The following is a 20,460-nucleotide window of genomic DNA, read 5'->3' as shown; positions in this document are numbered from 1 at the left end:
GTACCTTTCCTGTGTGGGCAGCAGCTGGAGTCTCTGTTCAGCTCTTCAGCCTTTGCTAGGCTGCTTGGCATCTGCCCCACACGTGGTGTGTGTAGTTCAAGGGGCTCCAGATATTCAGCAGTGTATGTGCAGGATTGGGGCTCCCCCTGTGCATCTGTCTCTTTTCTGGGATTTCCCACCTCAATTGCAAGCTGCTGTGGTCGTTCCAGGTTCTGTGCTCATCCATCAGGTCACTGACAGTGCCTGCCCTCAGGCAAAAAGCCATTAAAAAATTGAGAAACTCACCTAATGCCATTCCCTTCTTCCAGATGCATTTGTGTCTTAAGTCTCTTTCTGCTTCTGGTTGCTCTCCACTGCCTCCAGGTGGCTGTAGTTTATAGTTGGTCCAGAGTTTACAGTTGTTACCTGTAGGAGAGTTGGTCCAGTGGCAACTAGTGAGCATTACCAGAATCTGCAAGCCTTCCGTGCCATGACTCATACGATTTTTTAGTTTTCTCATTAGAGCCACTATCATTATGTAAGTACGAGGGGAACTTTTGGTTATTAGGCATTTGAAATTCTTAAAAAGGAAAATTGAATATGTTAAGTTAATAATTGCAGTTTAAATTAGTTTAAGGGAATTAAGTTATTTTAAATGAGACTAAGGGATTTTATGGTCTGTTCAAAATTGAATTCCGTGAAGTTTAATGAAAGACTCCTTTTCAGTTGGTTGCTTATTTTTTAAATTTTTAAATTTTTATTTATTTTTTATTTATTTATTTTTATTTTTGGCTGCGTTGGGTCTTTGTTGCTGGGCGCGGGCTTTTCTCTAGTTGCAGCGAGCAGGGGCTACTCTTCGTTGCGGTGCACGGGCTTCTGATTGCGGTGGCTTCCCCCATTGCAGAGCACGGGCTCCAGGCATGCAGGCTTCAGTGGCTGTGGCACGTGGGCGCAGCAGCTGTGGCTCGCAGGCTCCAGAGCGCAGGCTCAGCAGTCGTGGCGCACGGGCTTAGCTGCTCCACGGCATGTGGGATCCTCCCGGAGCAGGGCTCAAACCCATGTCCCCGGCATTGGCAGGCAGATTCCTAACCACTGCGCCACCAGGGAAGCCTTCGTTGCTTATTTTTACTAGGTTTATAAATAGGAAATATTTGTAAGTTGAACAAATATTTGTAAGTTGAACAAAACTTACGGAGAAACCAGGATTTTAGAGTTATTTCTATAATAAAGTGATTATTAGTTTAATAATGATAATAAAAAATAGGGCTTCCCTGGTGGCTCAGTGGTCGAGAGTCTGCCTGCCGATGCAGGGGACACGGGTTCGTGCCCTGGTCCGGGAGGATCCCAAATGCCGCGGAGCGGCTGGGCCCGTGAGCCATGGCCGCTGAGCCTGCGCGTCCGGAGCCTGTGCTCCACAACGGGAAAGGCCACAACAGTGAGAGGCCCGCGTACTGCAAAAATAAAATAAAATAAAATAAAAATAGTCTTTTGTCACAGTAGGCACACTCAGGGGCAGCAAAGGACTTGGGTGACAATGAGAAGCGTGGGCTTTAGTGGGGAGACATCAGGTTAAATGTGCAACTACAGAGCAGTGAGAGAAGTGCTGTAGGAGAGGCAAGCACAGGGAGATGGGTCTTAATTAGGCCTTGGGTGGGCAGGGAGACTGGGGGATGCTTCCTGGAGGAGATGACACCTGACAGAGAAGAAGAGGGAAAGGGCACTCTTGGCCAGGGCTGGGGTGGTGTGGAGAATGGCACCTGTGTCATCACGGAGGATTGAAAGAGCATGGGCCACTCAGGAAACTAGAAGAAATTCATTTTGGCTGAGAGAAGGATCTTGGGAACAGAGCTCAGGAGCTTGACCTTCATCCTGAAAGCAGAGGTGGGGGGTGCCATCAAAAGTGAAAAAACAGTGCACAGAGTGGGAGAGAATTTTTACACATCGTTTATCTGATAAGGGACTGGCATCTAGAATATGTAAAAAAAAAACTCCTACAACTCAATAATAAGACAACCTAATTAAAAAATGGGAAAGGGATCTGAATAGACGTTTCTTCAAGCAAGATCTACTTGTGGCCAGTAAGCACATGAAAAGATGTTCAACATCATTAGCTACCAGGGAAATGCAAATCAAATTCACAATGAGACATCAATTCACACCCAGTAGGATGGAGAAATTGGAACCCTTATTTACTGCTGATATGAATATAAAATGGTACAGCCAGCCACTTTAAAAAAGTCTGGTAGTTCCTAAAAGGTTAAACATGAAGTTACTGTATGACCCAGCAATTCTACTCCTAGGTATGTGTATCTAAGAAAGATGAAAACATATGTATACACCAAAATTTGTACACAAATATTCGTATCAGCATTATTCATAATAGCCCAAAATAGGGAGAACCCAAATGTCCATCAACGGATGAATGGATAAATAAAATGGGGAATATCCATACAATGGAATATTATCCAGCAATGGAAAGGAATGAAGTACTGATACATACTACAACAAGGGTGAACCAGTCACAAAAGGTCACATATTTTATGATTCCATTTATATGAAATGTCCACAATAGGCAAATCTATAGACTGGAAGTAGATTAGTGGTTGCCTGGGGATGGAAAGAGGAGGGAATGGGGGTTGACTGCTAACAGGTACAGGGTTTCTTTTTGGGGTGTTGGAAATGTTCCAGAATTAGTGATGATGGTTGCACAACTCCAAATATATTAAAAGCCAATGAATTGTACACTTTAAGTGGGTGAATTGTATGGTATGTGAAATTCCTCAATAAGGTTGTTATAAAGAGAAGTTAGGATGAGTGTAGTTTCAGAATAAAGGACAGTTTTTAGAAAATTGAATGGACTTAGTCTTGTGAAATACAAAAGAAGAAAGGAAAGAAGGGAGGGAGGGAGGAAGGAAAAGGAAAGAAAAAGAAAAAGAAAAGAAGCTGAGGGGAATCCTGAACCCTAGAAAAGGCTATGTACGGAGGAAGGCCTATGGGAGAAAGACCATCCCGGGTGCAGGTTGGCTGAGGAGCTAAGACACACCCCTGGAGCAGCTGGGTGGGACTGGGGGAAGACCCTGGAGGATTTGGCTGTGTGGAGGGGAGAGGTAGGGTGCTCCACAGGACTGGCCTGCATTCATGATGGAATCAGTGACACACGGGAGAATGCTGGCCAGCTCTCCTCAATCTTCCCAGCTCCCTCTAAAAGTTGGAGGGAAAAGCCCTTGATTGTGTTGTGATTATCATGAATTCGGAAGTAGATCTCCCTTGGTGTGTTCTCTTTTCTCAGATTGGGAAGGATCGGTCACTGAACTTTGACCCCTGCTGCCTCAGCTACTTTACTAAAGGGGAGTACATTTTGCTGGGGGGGTCAGACAAGCAAGTATCCCTTTTCACCAAGGATGGAGTGCGCCTTGGGACTGTTGGGGAGCAGAACTCCTGGGTGTGGACGTGTAAAGTGAAACCTGATTCCAACTATGTGGTAAGAAGGGGGAGTTCATTTTGATGGGCCATTGCCAGAGTAGTCACTGAACATCAGCCATGTTTAGCCAGTCAGATCCTTGACGCTTGTTCCTGACAAGCAGGAGGGTCGACTCTTTCTCCACAGAGAGCTGGGAATTGACACTGTCTTTCTCTGCAGGTGGTAGGCTGCCAGGATGGCACCATTTCCTTCTACCAGCTTATTTTCAGCACAGTCCACGGACTCTACAAGGACCGATATGCCTACAGGGATAGCATGACTGATGTCATCGTGCAGCACCTGATCACCGAGCAGAAAGGTAAAAGGCAGGTATGGCCCCTCTGCCCTCCAGACACTGGGAAGAGGGGCAGGTTGAGAGGGCTCCTGACAGGGCAAATGAAATGGTAGGAAGTGTTTCTCCTTGGTCTTTTGGAAACACGCTGGACCACCAGCTCTTGCTTTTTTTTTGTGGTGGGGTGTGGAGAGGATGTAGATGTCTTTGAAAGCAATAAACCCTCTCTCCAAAACCGCAAAAAAAGCACAGACTCAGAAAATTTCGCAGATAATACTGAGGGGAACGTGGGCTCCCTGGCTAAGGAGGATAACGTATCACAAGTTAGAGCTGGGGGTTGGGGCTGACCTGCCTGGGTCTCTGTGGACCTGTATCCTCTCTGGTCCCAGTCCCTTCGGGGGTGCTGCTCCGTCAGCTCCGTCTCCACTCGCCTCCTGGCGGGCCCTTCTCCCAGCAATAAGCCCACGGTGGGTTGCACAGGCTCGGTCAGAAGATCGGGGTTCCAGGCCTAGTGTAGTCAGTCTCCTCCTCTGTCCACCCAAGTGGCCATGCTGGTTAGATGCACTGACTTCAAGTGCATTCGTATCCAGATGTGCTGGCCACAGCACACTGCTGGGGGCCTGTAGGTAGGGATCCAGGTCGAGGGTTGTCCTGTAGGTTCAGGTGGCATCCTCTGGTCCTCATCTGGGAGCAGCACCTCTGGTTGAAGATTCCAGCTATGATGGTGAGGGTGTAGCTACTTGGGTAGCTCCCCGGTTTCCTTCCTGAGGACGTTTTTTCCACCTGGTCTGTAGCAAGAGTGTGAGACCCTAGTGTGTACCAGAAACTACCTTTGGTTCCCTGCTGTCAAGGGTGGTGGGTGGAAGTGGCCAGAGGTGTGGGCCGTTACCCGGACGGGCTCCCGATCATCAGGGACCATTAGTGCCATGCAGAGGAGATTAGATTTATATTCAGAAAGTGATGGTAGCACAAAGAATTTTCCTTTCCATAGCCAGTTGTAAGCTTTGGACCACAAACATTGTGTACAATTTTGGATCTCAGTTTAGCAGAGCTGATTGTACATATTAGACACTCTGTAAAGACATTTTGATGAGAGTGTCTCCTTTAATTGCCAATAGCAGTAACTAAATGATGGCTTTTAATTTCTCTGCCTGCTGCCTTACTTAACAGCCTCTTGGTAGAGCTGGTTTTTTGTTTGTTTGTCTGTTTTTTCCTCTTTGACAGTTCGGATTAAATGCAAAGAGCTTGTCAAGAAAATTGCCATCTACAAAAATCGATTAGCTATCCAACTGCCCGAGAAAATCCTCATCTACGAGTTGTATTCAGATGACTCGTTGGACATGCGGTACCGGGTGAAGGAGAAGATTGTTAGGAAGTTCGAATGTAACCTCCTGGTGGTGTGTGCCGACCACATCATCCTCTGCCAGGTGGGCAGCGGTGGCTGGGAGGGTGGGCCGCATCCGCTTCATGCTTCCTCCAAGAGTGGGGTACCCAACTCACAGCTTTAAAATTGGTCACTAGGAAGCAAGTCCCTTTCCGTCAAGCTCAGTGGCTATTCATTGCTTTCATTTTATTGAAATCTAGATGAGTCACACTCTACCAGAAAGTCATGGGCCATAAACTGGAAAATACTTTTTTGTATTGCAAAGCACTTTGTTAAACTGGGGTTGTATATATATTTTAATGACTTAAAGCATACTTTGATATCCCACAAAAGGAAGATCAATATTTTTTGGTAAACATATACACCTAAAAATTTGTGATAACTTTCAGTTAAACAACAAAAAAGTTTATGATATCAACTCACAGTCGTACAGGAAATTTTACTTCTGAGAACTTTTTTCACAGAAAAAAATTTCTCAACTTAGAGCTTCCTAGAAATGTCTAGGTCAGCGCCAGGAGGGTTTGGAAAGACTTTAAGAGAAGGCCAGCCCAGCATCTTTCTTGGAAGTAGAGGTGGATTTGGTTTCAAGAAACTAGGCCTGTTGGAAGTGATAAGATGGAAGAAATCCTTTAGGAATCACTGGATGTAAAATACTATTAAAATCTCTCTAAAAATCCAGAACTTCAGGCAGTTTAGGGGTACCACAGGTTATAGGATAGATGTGGCAAAAAGCTGTGCTTTTGGATGCTGCCTCTGGCTGTGGCCGCCTGGAGGTCTGCTCGAGAACTGAGGCTGAGCTGGGCTTCGTGGGGAAAACTTGTGTGCAGGGGTAGTGGTGCCAGGCATGGGGTCTAGATGGGGTTCAGTAGGTACTGAGTGTGTAGGTGTTTTTCATCCCTGAGGTGCGGGCAGACCTCCTTGGGAGGGCTGGGCACACCTATTCTGTTGAATATCCCTCAGAGCTGCGCTTGCTTTCTAGGAGAAGCGGCTGCAGTGCCTGTCCTTCAGCGCAGTGAGGGCGCGGGAGTGGCAGATGGAGTCTCTCATTCGCTACATCAAGGTGATCGGCGGCCCCCCAGGAAGGGAGGGTCTTTTAGTCGGCCTGAAGAACGGACAGGTGAGTGCTCCCTCGCGTCTCCCATCAGGCTGATTATCTGCAGGCAAACACTGGCGACCAGACTGCTTGTGACCCTGAGGTGGGTTCCCCCACCCCGGGCACACTGGAGGGCATCCCAGAGTTCCATTTTATGAGGACAGCTTCAGGCCAAAGATGCTCCGACTCATAGCATGCCGGGTTCTGACAGAGTCGGCCCTGCAGCCTCTGGGCTGCCGTAGAGTGGGGTAGTGGATTTAAGGTCACCCAGAAGGTGGGAGACTTGTTAGAGATTCAGTTTCAGTGTCTTGCTGGAGAGGAAGGCAGAGCTCGTTCCTTAGGTCAGGTCCCGGTTAGAGCAATGAGTGGATCAAGGCATGTGCTCTAGCTTGTATCCCAGAGGGTGCTAGTCCTCAGGCTGTTACTAGATGTTGAAGTCAAATGGGCCCTTTGCTCACATAGATGTGGAAAATCTAGGTTACAAAAAGTTAAGCAGATATGTGTGTGTGTGTGTGTGTGTGTGTGTGTGTGTGTGTGTGTGTGTGTGTTCTTTGCTCAGAAGAAGAAAGTTCTAAGTGGGTTACATGGAAATTTGAAAGGAAAAATATAACTGCGTTAGCCTAAGAGTCAAGCTGTCTAGCAGATGGCTTGTGGCTGAGCCTTGTCAGGCCTTTCCTGGGGACGGAAGTCATGGAAGTTGAGATTGGCAGGGGCCACAGTGTAGCAACACCACAGGGAAGGAAAGCCAGCTTCCTCCTCTCTGTCAGCTGTCACTTCCAGTGCGAGGCTGGAGAGCATGGGCTTTGTGGGCAGGTAAACCTGGGGTTACGTTCATCCGTAGCTGCTCACTAGCTGTGTGATCCTAGGCAAGTCACTTCACCTCTCTGAGGCTCAGGTTTTACAAATGAAGAGAATACCACGTTTCACAGGGCTGTCAACAGTGGTCAGTAACTGATAGCTGTGTACATCATCAGCTCCATCATCATCATCGTCGTCATCTTGCTGTGGCTACACCACAGGTCTTGTTAGTGTTCACAGGCGCCTCTGCCCGTGGCAGTTTGTGACTCAGCTCTCGTTAGATGGTGTCTCCTGACCCTGCAGTTTGGGGGGTGTTGTTAATAGTCCCCAGTCAAGCAGACATGCAAGTGACTTGGCCGTGTCTTGGGGACTGTCGTTACCTTGGCGACCTCTGACGGACCACACTCCCGCTCTCCTGTGGAGAAAGCCGCGTGCTCTTTCTTTTGATGGGTCCTTTTCTCCGCACAGAGCCTCTGGTGAAGTTAGTGGGAGTTGTTCTTGTAGAGCACATGGGTTCCAACGGCCTGGCGGTGCTCCAGGGTGTTGTTGCCATGGGGACTCACAGTTTTCCTCTGAAATTTTGCCAGATCCTGAAGATCTTTGTGGACAGTCTCTTTGCCATCGTCCTGCTAAAGCAGGCCACAGCCGTGCGCTGCCTGGACATGAGTGCCTCCCGCAACAAGTTGGCCGTGGTGGATGAAAACGACACGTGCCTAGTGTATGACATCCACACCAAGGAGCTGCTATTTCAGGTGACCCCCAAGAGTGCCCAGGACGAGGTCCTTGCCTAGAGACCCTCCCCTGGCTTCCCAGTCCCTGCAGGAAGGGCTCACACTCTGGCTCCCAGGCGGCCTCCGGGGAGAGCAGTGAGGTGTAGGGTGTGGGGACCGCACGGCAGCACAGAGTCCAGGAGGCCGGGCCCAGCCTGCGCCTCGCACGCGAGCGGCGGGAGCTGGGCGAGGCCTCGTGGACTTCAGTTTCCTCACAGGTAAGGTGGGCAAGTTACACCTTTCTTACGAGGTTACTGTGAGCAGTAAATGAATAATAATCAGTCTAAGTGGGGCTCATAGGTGGGCTCTCAGTAGGTGGGCTAATGTGAAGATTCTTTTGAAAAAGTCTGCTGCTCCCCGGCTGGAGGCCTGCCTGTGTCTGCGAGTGCCCTGAGACACGGTCAGGAAACAGGACCGGTTTTGTCATCTGCAAGAAGGGAAGGGATGGGGGCAGCCCTTCCTCTGCTGTTTCCCAAGGATACCGTAAGAGCCAACAGCAGGTGGAGTGTGCGGCGGACCATAGTTGCTTGCACACTGCTTGGTCCTGTGGCCGGAGGAGGGGTGTCCCTGGAGAAGAGCGCCCGCAGCCTCCGTGCCCAGCGCCTGCTGGCTTTCTGCTGGGCTCGGCGCTGCTCTTTGCCTCTTTAGGGCTTTGTAAGCGGTCAGGGCCATTTGCCTGAGGCGGGCTCCCCCTAGAGCTAAACCCTCCCCTGACTGGCTTCCTCAGCCACTGCAGGTTTCCCTGCGGCATGGGCAGACTGGGGACCCTTTATCAGGGCTCCTCCTTGTCCTCGGCAGCAGAATCAGCACAGCAGAGGGGTGCGGCCTCGGTCGTTTGGAAGGGGACGCCTGGCTACCACTAGCCCAAGGCGACTCCCCCATAACAACTCGCCCCCACCACCGGGAGGCAGAGTGCTTTCGAGGAAAGAAAGAGCACAGGCTGTGCCTTCAGACAGACCTGCCTCCAGTCCTGCCTTCATCACTTACTGTGTGATCTCAAGCAAGTTAGTGAACCTCTCTGAGCCTCCATTTCTCCTTACCTCTAACATGCAACTAGTACTTGCCCCCTCACAGAATTGCTGCTGGGCTCAATAAGGTACCATAGAACCTAGCTCAGTGCCTGGCACAAAATAGGGCCCTCGGTGTTAACGTCTCTTCTCTCCAGACCGAACACCCACCCCCTGGAGGTAGGTTAGCAGGCCCCCAGTTGTGAATCTGCACCTGAGCCTTGAAGGAGTGGAAGGGTGTGTGTCCTTCCCAGTCCCCACTGAGGGTTCTGCAGGCAGCCAGGGAAGGTAATTCTCCAGGCTTGCCTGGAGACACAAACATTCCCAGCTATCTTTTTTCTCCTCTCAGCTGCCCCGGCCCCCTGCAAGCAAAAACAGCTATATTGTTTTTTTCTCCTTATAAAAGTAATCCATGCTCATTATAAACGATTCAGGCATTGTTACAGATTCTAGGCAGAAAGGTATGAACATCTGCTGGTCCCTGGGGCCCCAGAGCTGAGCAGAGAACTTTGGAGGGGAAGTGAGGGGGAGGGGTGCCTCCCAGGGAGACTAGTTTTTTATATGTGTGAATTGTCAATGCAGAGAGAATATATTATTTTCTAATTTTAAAAATAACTCACTGTTCTTTTTTTTATTATAAAAAACAATGGATGTTTCATGGACCAAAAGAAAATTTCAGACAAACAGAAAATGTAGAAAATAAAAATTACCCACAATTCCACCCACCCTCAAACAATCCCTGTTAATTCTTTGGACTATACTATCCCTTTAAACCTTCTTCCATGACTAGTTTTTTTTTTTTTTTTTTTCATGACTAGTTTTGTATATTCATTCTTTAATAGAGCTAGAACCCACCTTGCTGATTTTCTCACTTACTATGTAATGATTAATACTTGGGGATAATAATATTTTTTTTCAAAAGTAACGCTTAAAAAAAAAAAGTAATGCTTGCTTATTAAAAAATTCCTACACACACAGTGCAAAGAGGAGCTTGCCTCTGTGTCCTGTCCATTTTGTCCGATCCCCTTCTTCCCCCGTTCCCTACACCCCACTGTTGGCAACTTAGTGTGATTCAGGCTTTAAAAGGAGTCCTTGTCTGAGTGTAGGAATGGTGCCCATGCCCGGGGCTGTCACCCTCACCATCCCTGTCCCTCAGGAGCCGAACGCCAACAGTGTGGCCTGGAACACCCAGTGTGAGGACATGCTCTGCTTCTCTGGAGGCGGCTACCTCAACATCAAGGCCAGCACCTTCCCCGTCCACCAGCAGAAGCTGCAGGGCTTCGTGGTCGGCTACAACGGCTCCAGGATCTTCTGCCTCCACGCCTTTTCTATGTCGGCCGTGGAGGTGCCACAGGTAACCCGGGAGCCTGTCAGCTCTTAGCCGGGGCAGGGCAGACGAGACCAGGAAAGCCAGGCTCCTCGTGGTGCCTGGGAGGGAGACTAGAGTGGCAGCCGTGACAGCATGGAAGGCACTCTGGACTTGAACCTGAACCCCATCTCCACCCTTTGCAACCTGCGTGTCTTTGGGCAAACAGCTCAACCTCACTGAGCCTCCATTTCTTTCTGATCCCCCTTTCCTGGGAGGGGCGGGGAGGGGTATGCAAGGTTGTCTGGCAGCAGACAGCATGTTTTACTGAGAGCCGTGCGTGGGACAGAGTGGAACAAGCTGGCAAAGCTGGGAGTCCAGCTGGGAGTCCAGCAGGGCGTCCGCATGGCGTGCGAGGGGGTGGTGTGTGCGTGTGAGAGAGAATATGGGTGGGACGGGGCGTGGGAGCCGAGATCTGTTGAGCCAGAAAGGGAGCGTGGGACTGTCTGCACCCGTCCTTCAAACCAGGAGGAGGCCAGAACAGATGTGGGGGGTTGGGGGGAGCTGGAGTCCAGAGCCACGAAGTGGTGGGGCGGGCAGAAACAGACAGGAGGGCAGAGATTGACGACCCAAGTCGGGGCTGGCCTAACCCTGGCGGCCCCAGCTTCCTGTCTTCTCCCCAAGGGAATCACGCCCTCTGTAGAGCTGTCTTAAAATAGAGACAAGTGCCAAGGAGAGGCTAGCCCTCAATTTCCCATCTTCGAGAGAGAATCACTCGACTTTTTTTTTTTTTTGGCTGTACGTTGAGGCTCGTGGGATCTTAGTTCCCCGACTGGGGATTGAACCCGGGCCCCTGGCAGTGAAAGCACTAAGTCCTGACCACTGGACTACCTGGAAATTCCCAAGAATCACTCTTTTTAAAAAAAAAAAAAAAAATTTATTTATTTTATTTATTTATTTTTGGCTATGTTGGGTCTTTGTTGCTGTGCATGGGCTTTCTCTAGTTGTGGCGAGCGGGGGCTACTCTTCATTGCTCTTCGTTGCGGTGCGTGGGCTTCCCAGTGTGGTGGCTTCTCTTGTTCCGGAGCACGGGCTCTAGGCGCACAGGCTTCCGTAGTTGTGGCTCGTGGGCTCTAGAGCGCAGGCTCAGTAGTTGCGGCGCACGGGCTTAGTTGCTCTGCGGCATGTGGGATCCTCCCGGACCAGGGCTCGAACCCCCGTCCCCTGCATTGGCAGGCAGATTCTTAACCACCGTGCCACCAGGGAAGCCCAAGAATCACTGTTAAAGATTGTAGAATATATGCACCCAGACCGTTTCTATATGTGCATATGATAGATGCGTGATACGCAATTATGAGTATATGATTTTATATAAACATTTTTAAACAAAAGTGGAACCATACTGTAAATACTGTTTTGTGACTTTTGTCTGTAAGTATTGCTCCTATAGATGAAACCTCAGGTTTACTGTACTTACTTTACTGAATGTGGATTATAAATAAGACAGACTTTTAATCACCTCCCCTTACCTCCATCTTCTAATTAACCTGACATTTACATACTGCAGACCCATCACTTTGTATGAATTGTTGGCCATCAACTAGCATTCTGGCTTTTTCACTCAGCAGTCTACTGGAAACGTGGCTCCACATTAGTAAATGTGCTTCTCTAGCATTTAAAAATGCTGAGGTGATTGTAGATTCACGTGTAATTGTAAGAAATCATACAGAGATCCCTTGTACAACTTGCCGAGTTGGTCCCGCTGGTAACAGTTTGCAACCACAGTACAAATTTATCACCTGTGTAGGTGAGTGGTACCTCCGCCATCAGCCCACGAGGTCCCTGGTGTTAGGTTGCCTTTCCGTTATAGTCACACCCCCTTCCTGCTGCCCCCATTGTTTTTAATGATTGCTTTTTGTCCTGTCACATGACATCCACACCTTACTCAACCAGCGCCTATTGTTCGATGGTCATGCTATTTACAGCTTTTTCCCTGTTGCAGATAGTGGGCATCTTTCTAGCTAAGTCTTTGCACCAGTCCCGGTATAGCTCCTTGGTATAAATTCCTAGGAGTGAAATTGCTGGGTCAGAGGTCATGTCTATGTGAAAGATTTGTAGACGTGTCTCCAGATTGCCCTTCAGCTGAGCTCCATCCGTCTGCGCCCCCTCCAGACACCTCACCTTCACTCGCGCGCCCTGCCTTGGCTTCTTGTAAAGGCTGGGGCTGGGGTCCGCTTCTCCCTCTAAGCCGATGGTACCCTTGTTACTTACTGCTTCGGGAATTAATAGTGCCTGACACAGAGCAGTTATTCAATAAATGGTAGTAGAATTAAGATCTGAGGAAAAGGATAGAGAAAAAAAGAAAGCCAGGGAAAGAAGGGAGAGAGGTGGGTGGGAGCAGGGCAGGAGGAGGGGCAAGAACCGCCCCTGCTGGACCGTTTCCTCGTGGTGCTCCGCATCCCGAGCCCCGGCTCCACAGCCACCAGAAACCCAGTCCTCCTCCATCGTGCCAGACAGGCCATGCCGAGTGACAGTCTTCCTCCAAGACTGCCATCGTGACCTCGAAGATAAATGCAGTTTGCTGCTGCTCCCTGGCTTTGGCCGCCAAGAGGAGCCGGCAGGGCAGTGCGGGCCTTCCTCTGAAGCCAGGCCCTTCGGATTCAGCAGCCAGAGCCCCCTTGGCTGCACGAAAGGCCGTCCTGCTGACACAGCAGGTCACTACTGCCAAGGGTTCGGAAAGGCAGCCTAAAGACAGAGGCTGTTTATCTGTCGCCTCTGCCTCCAGCCATCCTGTGGCTTTGGCCCAGAGAGGAGGGAGAAAGAGCAGACCCGCTCTGGGGATTTCTGGTTTCCTTTCGAAATTTACATCATCTTGTGCAAGAATTGGTTAGTCAGGGCTGCCAAGTAGGGCGGCGAACCCTGGTCGGGCTTCTCAGGGCGGTGGTGACTTCATGCTTGGAATGCAACAATGAGATCAAGGAGAGCTCAGAGGGCATTTGTTCCGTCAGTATATCTTTAAGACTCCCGTTCTCAGATGGTGCCTCCCAGGCAAGCCCGAGTGTTAACCGTTTGTCCTGTGCTGGCTTCTCCTGTGCTTGTCCGAGTTCCCGAACCACCCTTACGGGGCTCAACTTTGGGGGCAGTTGAGGGGAAGGAGCACTGGGTTTGAGTTCTGACTCTGCCATCTAAACCAGCTGTGACCTTGAGCAGCTCCTTTCACTCTTTGGGCCTCACTTTTCCTTGCGGTGGAGCTAAACGCACCCATCCTTCAGGTTTTGTCTGGCCCAATTCCTATTATTATTATTATTATCATCAGTCTTTAAACAGCAAACCCTACAGAACAACTAAATTGGAACAGAGGTTGCTCACCAAAGGAGTTTAGAAAGGAAAGCTCGTTGTTCTTGGGGAGTTTGAGAAAGCTTCCGTGAGGTGGTGACAGTTGATCTGAGCCCAGAAAGGTCTGGAAAGACAGAGAGGAAGAGCAGGTGTGTTTCTGTGCTGAGAAAGCACAGTGGGGAGGGAGCAGGCTCACTTCAAAGCACTGGTAGCCAGTGGGCTGGGCAGGGCATCGTAACAGAAGCTAATGAGTTTACCCCAAGTCCCACAGCTAGGATGTGGCTGAGCCAGGCCGGGGTTCTAGCTCAACTGCTCCCCGCTTCATACCCTGCTGCCCCCTTGAAGGGAGGAGAGATGGGGGCGCAGGGCAGAAAAGGTGAGCGTTGAGAAGCAATCTTGCTGTCAGAGGGGAGAACAGCTTAAAAAGAAACAAGTTTCCTTCAACTCTAAAGCTAAAAAATGGGGTAGGGAATTTCAAAGATACAGGCCCCAAATGGAGACAGCAGCTCTTCCAGCTCCCCATTTGGGAACCATTAGCGCAGAGGTACTGGCTGATCGATTCCACTGCCCAGGAAGCCAGAAGGAGGGGTGCAGTCCCTTTAGCACGCTGACTGGCCTTTTGTTGTTGAGGACACCCGGGCCCAGCTCACACCTGTTTTCGTGTGCGAAAGAACACACACACACAGACACACGGCAGGCAGGAGCACAGCACCTGGTCAGCGTGCCCCTGGTCCAGCCCCAGGGCTTCCATGTGTCACTTCTGTGTCCTCAGCAGGTCAGTTGCCCTCTCAGTCTCTGGGCAGTAAATCAGGGGGCAGTAATACCTACTACACAGGGCTGTTGGGACCGATCCAAAAGCACTTAGTAAACCTAAAAAAAGTTATTAAGAACTGTTCACAGGTAACATGGTGAGGCAGCCCTGTCTGGATGGAGGGACGGTAGGAAGGTTCCCAGGGCCAGGGCACTAGGAGATGGCAGCCTTTCTTGGGAGAAGCAGGTTTTTCCGCCCTCCTCGTAAGAGGCCATCCCAGGCCCCTTCCTCACAGTAACGTTGTTCGTTCCTTCAGCAAACGTAGGCTGAGGGCCCGCTGAGGGAGTTAGGTACGACCCCGCCGCCACCCTCAGGTTGTGCACAGCCTTATGGGGACAGACTTTTAATTAAAATACAGCTGGAGTGACTTCCCTGGTGGCACAGTGGTTAAGACTCCATGCTCCCAATGCAGGGGGCCCGGGTTCAATCCCTGGTCAGGGAACTAGATCCCACGTGCATGCTGCAACCAAGAGTTCACATGCCACAACCAAGGAGCCCGCCTGCCGCAACTAAGGAGCTGGCGAGCTGCAGCTAAGGCGTCCGTGAGCCACGACTAAGGAGCCTGCAACTAAGACCCAGCACAACCAGATAAATAAACAAATATTTAAAAAAAATAAAATACAACCTGAGTTCAGGACAAGGGGCAGGGGGAGCTCAGACCCCTTCCCTTGAGGGGTCAGTGAAGACTTTACAGAAGAGGTGACAGTTTAACAGGGCCTTTAAAGCCAGTTAGGTTCTTTGCAGAGGGCGAGGAGGGGCAAAGGCATTCCAGGCAAGGGTGACATCTTGTGATCCGGCCACCTGGAGGTGGGGAAAGCTGGCGGTGGTGGAGGGGAGGCGGGTGGAAGTTTGTGCTACTGAATACGGTGGTTCAATACGATGGCTGTGAAAGGGGTGGCCGAATGGAAGGGCATCAGGCGGGCCGGGGTGAGGCTGAGCAGGGTGCCGATGGGTCACTGTGGCCTTGCTCTGTGACATTCGTCATTAAGCTGGTGCACACACGTGGAATCAGGCTTTGTGTGCATCTGACTCTTCCGTTGCCCTGAAAGCAGTCTTCTTTCCTTTTGATGAAATCCTCCAGTCTGCTCCGATGTACCAGTACCTGGATAGGAAGATGTTCCGAGAAGCCTACCAGATTGCTTGCTTGGGCGTGACAGACACTGACTGGCGTGAGCTGGCCATGGAAGCTTTAGAAGGATTGGAGTTTGAAACAGCAAAGAAGGTAAGCGTCAGTCAGTGTGAGCTGGAATCTGGTCCTCGCAGGCTCCCTTGAGGAGGCAGATGCCTACTGTCATGGGCTCTGGAGTTAGACTGATCTGGGCTGGGATCCCAGCACAGCCACCTCCGTGAGCCTCAGCAGGTAACCGCCTTTCTGAGGTTGCTCATCTGTAAAATTAGGGTGACGACAGGCCCCATCCTCATGGAGTTATAAGGATCTAATGGATAATGCCTGTAAAGCCTAACACAGAAGAAGGGGCATCTGATAGACTGTAGCTGTCAGCCTCTTGAGCGATCATCCATGCACAGTGCACAGCAAAGCCTGCGCGTTGTCAGCAGTCAGTCAGCGGTAGCTTTTATCATTGGTATAAGCACTTACTGGTATTAGGGCCATTTATTACACAATGCTGTTTTTCTTGGCACTCCGCTAAGTACATGGGAAGAAATGGTCAAGTTGTCTGACTCTGACAGCATTGTCACTCCACACATACCTTCATGGCGTGCGTGATTCATGGCCTTGGTTCGTGGTGGCGTTTCCTGGCTTAGTCTATTAAAACTACAGAGATGGTTGAAAACATTTGCCCCCTTTCCCCACATTAGAAAAGCCCAGCTACGTCTCTGAGATGGGTTTTCGTCTGGAGCCTGAGGTGGGGAAACGAGTGGCTTCCAAACCCCCCTCCCCTCTTTTTCTTCCCCACAGTCAATTAGCCAGGCCCTCATTTAGCCCGTACTCCTGGCTGGTGGGCAAGTGGTTGCAGAAGTGTGTGGTGCCTGCCCTGTGCTAGGGTGGGACTTCTAGGCCTGAAAAGAGAGTGGGTGGGGACCAGGCCGGGGCTCAGCAGCCTGGTTGAGGCCCAGCTGTGCCTGCACGGGCTGGATGACCCCAGCCAGCCGCTTCTCTTGGAGCTTCAGCCCTCCCATTCCCACAGCGGGACGGTGAAAACGCGACTGACAGGCCTGCGTGACACGGTGTCATTAGGCGTAACCCCCACGTTGTAAGAGGGATTCTGAAACTAGCAGTGGTTGTACAAATGCCAACCATTATTACAACAAGTAAAATTACCATGATACGATAATTATCTGTATCATAGTTTTAGATCTAGTTAGCATCAGAAAAGTGGTAATAGAGGAGGGCTATTAGGAATTCTTAAGAATTCAGAGGAGGGAGGAAGCAAGTCCCTGGAGGGAGCTTCCCTCTCCTGCCCCACCCAGAAATGCCAGGAGGGGTGAAGAATGACCAAGGATTCCTAGAATGTGTTTTGTTTGTTTGTTTTTAGCCTGGAATGAAATGAGAAGTCTTCCTGAGAGATTGTCAGTTCCTTACACCCAGCAACTAAGCACCAGTCTCATCCTAGCTTCAGCCAACACTGCCTAGCATGGTGCCGTAGACCATTAGGCTCTCAGCAAACGTGTGAAACGTTTGACGCAAACGAAACTGGAACCCCTCCTCCCCACCCTGTATCCTCCAAACGCTCCCTGAGAATAGAGTTTATTGTGTGAAGCCCACAAGATTTTAACCATAGACTAGAATTTGATCATTTTATCCAAATTCCCATTCCCCAGCCTTTCTTTTTCTGCTTTGCCAAGTCTCAGGCACACGGGGATGGAGGGTGGTTCCCGGCGGTAGGCCAGTGTCTCCACTAGATGGCGGAGGAGAGCTGCTTCACACCTGGGAAGGCAGCCCCAAGCAGAGCTGCAGATGCGGCCCTGTTCCCACACTTCCCTCTGCTTGAGGTTATCCACGGGCCTTGTGACTCTGACCGCTCCGACCAGGGCACCCGTCACTCTGCAGAATGTGTCAGGGCTGAAGAAACTCAGGTTTCTCACGGTGACAAGTCCTCAAATCCTAGCAGAGCAGAACTAGGAAGGCCGTGGAGAGGACCTCGCTTGCTTGCCCCCTTTCCATAAGGAAGTTGTTGCAGCCTGGAGGCGGGCAAGGGTGAGGTTCAGGGCCCCCCAGCTGCAAGGTCTCAGAGCCAGGACTGAGACCTAGAATGCTCCTTCTTTCCTCTCTGCCACCTTGCCAGACACCCCAGGCTTTCCCCTCATGTTGCTTTCAGGAAGCCCAGATCTAGACGATAGCTTGTAAGCCCTCCTGTGTGGAAAATGTGTGCTTTGAGCCCTCATTCCTTTGCTTATGTGATGCCTGCCTGACCCTTTCAAGGGAACCCTCTTCAGGTCCCATCTGTCAGGTTCCTACCCTGTGATGCTTTGCTTAGTCCAGCCTCCAGCCTCCTGCCCCTGCCCGTTTCCAGACAGTGAATCTGTGTTCTCCAGGGCGTCTAGTTCGTAATTGTATAGCTCTTGGCTCAGGGAGAGTTCATGATCTGTTTAATCTGCCTGCCTCCCCTTTTAAAATATGGGCCCCTGAATCACAGAGGGGGCCAAGGGCCAAGTCATGTTCGTCTCTGGGTCCCCAGCCCCTGCTAGGATGCCTGGCCCTGCAGGATGGAGAGATGAAGTCACATTTTGGTCATCTGTGAGGCAGCCAGAGGCCGGATGACCTGCTCATCTCCTGGCTCTTTAGGTGGAGGATGTCATGCAGCTGAGCAGAGAGAGCAGTTGGCCAGGGTTGTTGTTCTGCTTTTTAAATTCGAAGCCTCCTGAACCTGCTGCCTCCTCCAGGCATGTGTCAGCCCATTTCATATGGGACGCTGTAGAGAAGCCCGCCTGGGAGGAATTAAATGGGAGGAGACGCTGGCAGCAAAGCCACATGAAGATCTGCCTGACAGGGTGGGTTATGTTCCTCTAAACCCCTTGCAGAATCTGAAAGCAGCACAAGGGGCTTAGCTAACATCAATTTGCCTGCAGAAGGCTGCCTAGAAGTTTCTAGTAGCCCATGGGTTAAAATCTCTGGCTTTACTGCGAGTCCAACGCAAGAGCTCCACTTTTAGGATTTACATAAGAGTTTGCCTTCCAGGGGCTTGGAGTGATTCATTCCCTACCTCCCCCTTCCTTCCTTCCAGAAGTCATCTTTGTTCCTTCTCAGCGTTCCCCTCTTCGCCTCCCCCTGTGCCGGCACCACAGGCCCTGTGTTTGTGCCCTGTCGGGAAGCAAGGCTGTCTCCTGTGCTCCATCCCGGTCACGGAGGTGCACGTGCGGTCTCTCCTCCGTCAGCACGTCCCCCCACTCCCACTCCTGTGCTGCTGCCTCAGAGGCTCAGACCAGCCTGGTCTTCCCTTTCACATAGAGATTCCTCCAAGCCAGCCCCATCACAGACTGCAGTATCCGAGTTTTGTTTACCTAGTCCCAAAGTGAGTGATGCAACCCGGGCTTCTTTGCTGTTCTTCATATGGACTAATCCCAGGGATAAAGCCATGCTTCCCTGGGTGGCAGGACCCTCCCAGTACACGCGGTGATTAATCAGTGCTTCTTTCTTTCCCTCCTTACTGGCTCACTTTCTAAAGCTTGACTCCCCACCCCCAGCCAATCACCCACTTTTGAAGCCCAGAAGGCAGCTGATTTTATTCTTTCATTTCTTCCCCTGTAGGCCTTCACCAGAGTACAAGACCTCCGGTATTTAGAGCTCATCAACAGCATTGAGGTAAAAGATGAAGCGTTCTTGATTCTCAGGGAAGCGCACATGCGCTGTCTGTGGTTTGCAGGTGGCTCTTCCAGCAGGCGAGGGTCTTGAGGACACGTGGACAGAGCCCACTGGTGTCTGGGCATCCGGGCCCCAGCCTTGCTCTGGGGGGCAGAGTGCCACTTGGGGGGAGCCAGCACGTGGGAGCCGGGAGTACAGTCTGTCACTTGGTAGCTGGGTGAGGCAGGTGGGTCCCTAATCTCTCAGAGCTTCGGTCTCTTGTCTGTGAAATGGGGTGAGACCTACCTCACAGGGTTGCTAGGAGGATTAAACAGTTCTCAGTAACCGGATTTCATCCTCACAGTGGCTGTTAGCTTGCTACCCGCCTCTAGGGCTCCAACAACGTGCCAGTGTAGGAGGCATTTCCCAGATGCACATGGTCTGCACCCACCTGCAGGGATGGGCCCTGGGGAGGGAGGCATGTGGCCAAGCTGGCGCCTACGGAGCTCTGAGCCCTCGCCGCAGCCCACCGGTCCCGGCCTGGACCTCGTCAGCCACACCCAGAGGCGGATGGGGGCCTAAAGAGGCTGGTTCTAGCTGCACCATTTGCTGGGTGATGGGCGAAAATATTTTTCATTCCTGTGCATCTTCAGGCTGTCAGACGTCCGTAAAAAGGTGTACATATTTCTTCTTCTGAACAGATTTTTTGTGAGGCTCTGGGAATGTGAGATACATTTGAATTCACATATGGAAGCAGTGGGAGGAGATCAGCAAATGTCTCCTCCCTTCGATTCAGTTCAGCGTAATAAACACCTGTCGTGAGCCAAGCCGTGTGGCTGAGCCCCGTGGGCAAAGAGCTGGGCGGGAGAGAGGCCTGCAGGAGCTCACAGCCTGCTTGGCCTAGGAATAGCTGCTGTTTGTTGGGTGCCTGCTCCATGCCGCACGCGTGATCGATGTGTACACGATTTTGAATCCTCACAACGACTTGATGAGGCAGCTGCTGTTCTTACCTCTGTTTGATTAATAAGGAAACTAAGGCTCAGAAAGGCTGTGTCACGTCCCCAGAGCAAAAAGATGGGTTGGAATTTAAGCCAGTTCTGTTTTCCAAGCCCCTGCTGTCTTTACTGTGGGCCGTGTTGCCCTCTCGGAAGTTGCTCCTGGCGCTTGCCCTGCATACTCTCTCCCTCCCCCAGCGCAGTCACGAGGAGCATCTCTGTCTTCCCTTCCGTCCTTACCTGCGTGGTGAAGAGTTTCTTCAGAGCCATCTACCCATGATGCCCAGTACCACTTACTACTAGGGGCCACATTTGTAGATCAACTGGTCTCGATCTAGGGGTCTTAACATGAGGCCATGGAACATAATTTTTCTCTTTGTAAAAGTAACCGACCTCTGTGAGGACCAACTCTGGCCACTTACCATGTCTTAGTGAGATCCCGTGTACTGTCTCTTCTGGTGTGCTGTGAGCTGGGCAAAGTAAACTTG

The 20,460-nt window shown here is 50.8% G+C and overlaps 1 protein-coding gene across 15 annotated transcripts in view; it reads left to right on the top strand.

Annotated features, from left to right (window-relative positions):
- IFT122 (intraflagellar transport 122) overlaps positions 1 to 20,460 on the top strand; it is a 75,598-nt gene that overhangs the window by 24,609 nt on the left and 30,529 nt on the right. For all 15 annotated transcript variants that reach the window (XM_028478645.2, XM_028478644.2, XM_028478649.2 and 12 more), the window contains 8 exons: positions 3,269 to 3,460; positions 3,620 to 3,758; positions 4,956 to 5,158; positions 6,095 to 6,232; positions 7,594 to 7,758; positions 9,940 to 10,137; positions 15,318 to 15,458; positions 18,945 to 18,998. In XM_028478645.2, the coding sequence (XP_028334446.1) occupies positions 3,269 to 3,460; positions 3,620 to 3,758; positions 4,956 to 5,158; positions 6,095 to 6,232; positions 7,594 to 7,758; positions 9,940 to 10,137; positions 15,318 to 15,458; positions 18,945 to 18,998 (1,230 nt within the window). The remainder of the gene's footprint in view (positions 1 to 3,268; positions 3,461 to 3,619; positions 3,759 to 4,955; positions 5,159 to 6,094; positions 6,233 to 7,593; positions 7,759 to 9,939; positions 10,138 to 15,317; positions 15,459 to 18,944; positions 18,999 to 20,460) is intronic.

This window comes from Physeter macrocephalus, chromosome 18 (assembly GCF_002837175.3).
Source record: "Physeter macrocephalus isolate SW-GA chromosome 18, ASM283717v5, whole genome shotgun sequence".
NCBI lineage: Eukaryota > Metazoa > Chordata > Mammalia > Artiodactyla > Physeteridae > Physeter > Physeter macrocephalus.
Note: the sequence above shows the minus strand (reverse complement) of the source record. Positions and strands in the feature narration are given on the sequence as shown.